The sequence below is a fragment of the Eurypyga helias genome, unplaced genomic scaffold, assembly GCF_000690775.1.
Source record: "Eurypyga helias isolate BGI_N326 unplaced genomic scaffold, ASM69077v1 scaffold33449, whole genome shotgun sequence".
In the NCBI taxonomy this organism is placed as follows: Eukaryota; Metazoa; Chordata; class Aves; order Eurypygiformes; family Eurypygidae; genus Eurypyga; species Eurypyga helias.
The window spans coordinates 5521-10430 of record NW_010274625.1 but is presented as its reverse complement, the minus strand read 5'-3'; the positions used below and the strand labels follow the sequence as shown (position 1 = coordinate 10430).

The 4910-nt window shown below is 40.8% G+C and overlaps 1 protein-coding gene across 1 annotated transcript; it reads left to right on the top strand.

Annotated features, from left to right (window-relative positions):
* Positions 1–41: 41 nt before the first annotated feature.
* Positions 42–4379, top strand: LOC104515760 (protein SOGA3-like; the record flags this gene model as incomplete). The annotated part of the gene is made up of 2 exons (XM_010159860.1): positions 42–326; positions 4221–4379. Coding segments are annotated over exons 1-2 (444 nt in total), but the record flags the coding sequence as incomplete, so codon positions are not given.
* Between the last annotated feature and the right edge of the window lie 531 nt (positions 4380–4910).

The following is a 4910-nucleotide window of genomic DNA, read 5'->3' as shown; positions in this document are numbered from 1 at the left end:
TGTCCCTGTGGGCAGAAGCTCCGTTTTGGCCGCCTTCCCCTATGCACGCCGACAGCTGTGCTTTTGACCCACCTGTTGCGCCCTTGTCCCCTTCTCGCCCCCGGTGCCAGAATGAGATAGATGAGCTGAGGACGGAGATGGACGAGATGAGGGACAGTTTCTTTGAGGAGGACGCTTGTCAGCTTCAAGAAATGCGCCACGAACTGGAGCGAGCGAACAAGAACTGCCAGTACCGGCTGCGCAAGGCCGAGCGCAAGAGGCTTCGCTATGCCCAGACCGGCGAGATAGACGGCGAGCTCTTGCGCAGCATGGAGCAGGACCTCAAGGTACAGACGTGAGCAAGTGTCAAGGGGAGGGAGCGCCTCAGTCGGAGACACAAGTGTGCTCTCCGTCCTCATGACTCAGGCATTTCCATCCGTTCTGTCACACGCTGTGCACCCAGTGCAGCTCATAGGATAGCTATTGCCATGCTTACCTCGGTAACAGAAGCCCTTTGGTATGAAGGTAAGCGATTTTCAGCTTGAGTCCAATCATTTTTTGTAAAGTCAATGTGCAAGAAGTGACTCAAATACAAATTGGGATCTAGAGATCTTGGATCCTTTATGATGAATGCAAAGTGTACCTTACCATTTCAGAATTAAACCAGTGTCACCAAGTAGTCCCATTGACTTTGAGGGAATTGCTGTCTTAGGATTTCAGAGGACGGGTAGGTTGAATACTTGCAGAGTTGCAACACAAAATCTTGACTCCGTTGGTGTCAGTGGAAAAACTGCTGTTATGGTCAGTGAAGCCAAGAGTTTCCATATCCACCTGAAACTATAGACATAGCCCATCAAATTTCAGTGTCTAATCAACTGTAACATCCATAACATCTGAATGAACCACAGCCCATTAGAATCATAGACTCATAGAATCATTTGGGTTGGAGGAGACCTTAAAAGATCATCTAGTTCCAACCCCCCTGCCATGGGCAGGGACACCTTCCACTAGACCAGGTTGCTCAAAGCCTCATCCAGCCTGGGCTTGAACACTTCCAGGGATGGGGCATCCACAGCTTCTCTGGGCAACCTGTTCCAGTACCTCATCACCCTCTCTGTGAAGAACTTCTTCCTGATATCCAATCTAAACTTCCCCACTTTCAATTTACACCCATTACCCCTTGTCCTGTTACTACAGGCCCTTGTAAAAAGTTCCCCCCGGCTTCCTTGTAGGCTCCCTTTGTTGAGGAAAAGTTTCAGTCCTTGTTTAAAGATTGTAATTGGTAAAATATCCATCATCTCCAGTCGAGCTTGGTCCAGTTTTTTGTGCTAGTTGGAAGTTGCTTATTTTCTGCTTCCATACGCTAGTCTTTATTGAGGCTGTCACTGAATCAGGACTTTTAAACTTTTTTCAGTTGACTGTTCTCCCTCAGTTTTGCATGGAAGTACAGATCTCTGTAGCAAATGTGAGCTTATTGACCACACTTCTGCCTAGGACAAGTTACCTATGGATTGCTGGATTCTGTGAACTGAAGTTGAAAATGCTGATTTAAGACATGATCAGGAACAAAGTGATTTTTAAACTTCTCTTGATAAGTAGAATGGATTGAGAGTTTGTTATTCCTAGGCCTGGTTTACAGACTTGGATCATCTTTTCTGAAAATTTCCCAGCTTGTCATTGCTCTTACTAAAATGTAGAAACCGGTCCAAGGCACATTCCAGTAATTTTTTCACTCATGCCATTTAAAATTTTAATATTCTTCTCTCTGATTCTATTTGATATTCCTTTTCTGTACATACTCAAACCCCACATTTGCTGTTGTGGCCATGATCATTCTAGAAGTACAGCTGTCTGTGTGGCTCTTGTCAAAATAGCATCTTCTTGTTCAGAAGCAAAATGACCCCTTTCTCAGGGTCAGGTGGAATTGCTGATGGGAACAAGGGACATTTTGCACACTCAGAATGATGCTTAGGTGAGTAGTTGAGACAGGCACCTTTGCAGGCAGAACTGGAATGTGAGCCTTCATGTCCCAAGTGAATATTGAGACTCCAGCTTACAGTTGATTTTTTTTTTTTTTTTTTTGTTATTGTCTCAATTCTACTTACTTTCAGCAAATAAGACATGCACAGGGCTTGGGAGGGAAATGGTGAAGGCATCACTGGTGAGGTGCTCACCTGTGATATACGAGATAGCAGCTAAGGCCTTAGGTTGAGCTGGACAAAGGGCTCGCTTTAATTACGTTTTCTCCCATGTCTTTCCCAATAACCATACAACTGGCTAATTGGAAAGGAGTAGTGTTTTTGCAAAGCGTTCTCACAGATCACAAATGTGTTCTGCTTTGGAGTAGGGATGAACGTCTAATGCCAAATTTCTGCCTAATTGAATTCCGGGTGCTGGCTAACCATGATTGTAACTCATATGCAGTTCTCTGTAGTGTTCCCAAGTTGTCTTCTGAAGAATTTCTATCCAAAACAGTATTGTCTGTTTTGCATGGGTAATATATTAGGGGACTTAATCCTTGAGAAACAAAGTCTTGCATATAGCTGCATTAAAATGCATCTTGCATGAGTCCCATGTGATCTAGAATGCTCTGTAGGATTTTCCTGCATTAATTGCTACTCCACCTAATTTTGTGTCAAAAAATCACTGCCGGTAATGATTTTGGTTGTTTGGTTGTATTTACTGATCCAGGCTGTATCTGGTCTGAAGACAGATTCTGATAGGGTGTTGTTAAGTGTCCCCCATGATTTTCCATTTGCTTTGGTTGGACAACCAGATGAGTAGTTTAATACTGAGCATAGGAAAAGACATCAAGGTACAGCCCTGTGGTGTGATTCTGAGCTCATCCTGCAGTCTCATTGGAGTATGGTTATAATTGAAATTCCCCTCCACTCTCTGTTGGGCATTATGTGTCTTGAGTGTGTGTGCAGTGGGGGAGGTTATTGAATGATCTTGTGCTACATTGCAGTGTTGTATCAGTAATTCACACACACTGGGTTTCTTGTCAGGGGAGGAGGCTGAGTCACTAGCTGCTGCTGTTTTCTGATATGTCGGATTCTTCTAGACTGCTTGCTTGCAATTATTGGTTTTTTTTTTCTTTAGTTTTACAAATTCTAAAGATACAAACACAAAGATCGTTCAAGTGAAAGCCATAAAAGATAGCCCTCTGAGGTCCCCTAGCTAATGCTAAGAAGGGTTAATTATACTTCCCAATGTTCTATAAAAAGCAGGAAATTAGGCTTTTTAAACTGTGTGTCTAAATCATCATCATAACAGTGATTAGTGTATCTTTAAATATTTTTGGTACATGATTATAATTTCTGGTGGTTTCACAAAATCCAGTGCAAGTGACTTGAATGGCAAAATTCTCATTATTTACATGCAGAGGAGGAATTTGTTTTTGACATGTGCCTTTTAACTCTTATCCTGGTGAAAATGCATTAAAAAAAAAAAGATAAAAGCAACAATCTTAGTTTTAATTTTATTTTAAAACGTTATCATTTGGGTGAACAAAAGGGCATTAAAAATGTTGTTTGTTAATATTTTACTCAAAAAAAAAGATAAAAGCAACAATCTTAGTTTTAATTTTATTTTAAAACGTTCGTTATCATTTGGGTGAACAAAAGGTCATTAAAAATTTTGTTTGTTAATATTTTACTCTTTAAATTCACCAATAGTAAATAAATACCAGATATTTAGATTAACTCTCCATGCAGGAGAGAAAAACTAGCAGGGTCGAGATAAAGATGTGTCTGTTTGTGGTCCTGGTCAAGGCACAGGTAGGGTAGGCCTGGAAAAAGTGTTCCCTGCTTTTAGATGCTTTTGCATGTCAAGTGTTTGAAGGGAAGTTGCCTTGAAAAAAGGCATAGTGCATTGAAAAACATAAGCTACCAGTGGCTGAGGAAATAGATGCTGTTCTGTCTCCAGGAATAATGAAAGTCCTGTTTTACTGTTGACATAACAGAACCGAAGAAGGAGTTGTGGTTTAGTGCCTATCATGGTTTCCAGTGAAATTCATAGCAATAATATACCATTTTTTGGAAGGAATGGTCTTCAGTTTGGAATAATTTAGAATTCTATCTGTGGATGTCCTTGTCTACATAGAATCATAGAATTATACATGTTTCCTTTCATACCGCTTCCATCAAAACATCCAGAATTAACCTGTAAATGGTTTCTTAGGCCCTAAGTACTGCAGCAGTAATTCTTTTATCTTTCCTTTGGAATATCATTTAATATAGGTTGCAAAAGACGTATCAGTCAGACTTCACCATGAGTTGGAAAATGTGGAAGAAAAACGTACTGTAACAGAAGATGAAAATGAGAAGTTAAGACAGCAGCTTATAGAAGTTGAAATTGCCAAACAAGCACTACAGAATGAACTGGAAAAAATGAAAGAGGTTAGTGTTGCTATTTACTTCTATTTGGAGTTCTCAAATTCTTACTGCTGAACTAACTGGTTTTCTTCCTGTAACTTGTTTTGGGGACATACGATATGTCAGGCAAAAGTTGAAAGTTGCCAAAAGTGCTGACGTACAGTGGTGTGACTGGGAAGCTGAGAACAAACTAAAATATTTGGTGTTTCCCAGGCGAAGCAGAAATCAAACTGTGGCTTTGTTTTTCCTATACAAGGAGGCAAATGTGGAACTGATGATAATAGAGTTCAGAGGATTTGAGGCATTGTACTTGCATTAAGATACATGGAGAAGGAGTGCTCAAGGAAGTCAGAGACATCTAACTTTGCAGATGATGTTTCTCACAGGTTTTTACAAAGATTGTAATTGTTCTCTTGCTAACTACTACAGGGGACTAGCAGGCACACTAGGACTGGGGATCTACCCACCTCCCCATCTTGTTCACTCACGCTCTTTTGGGAGTATTGGAGACTCTGAGACTCTACCTGACCTTTCAGTCTAAGCATATTTTTTCAT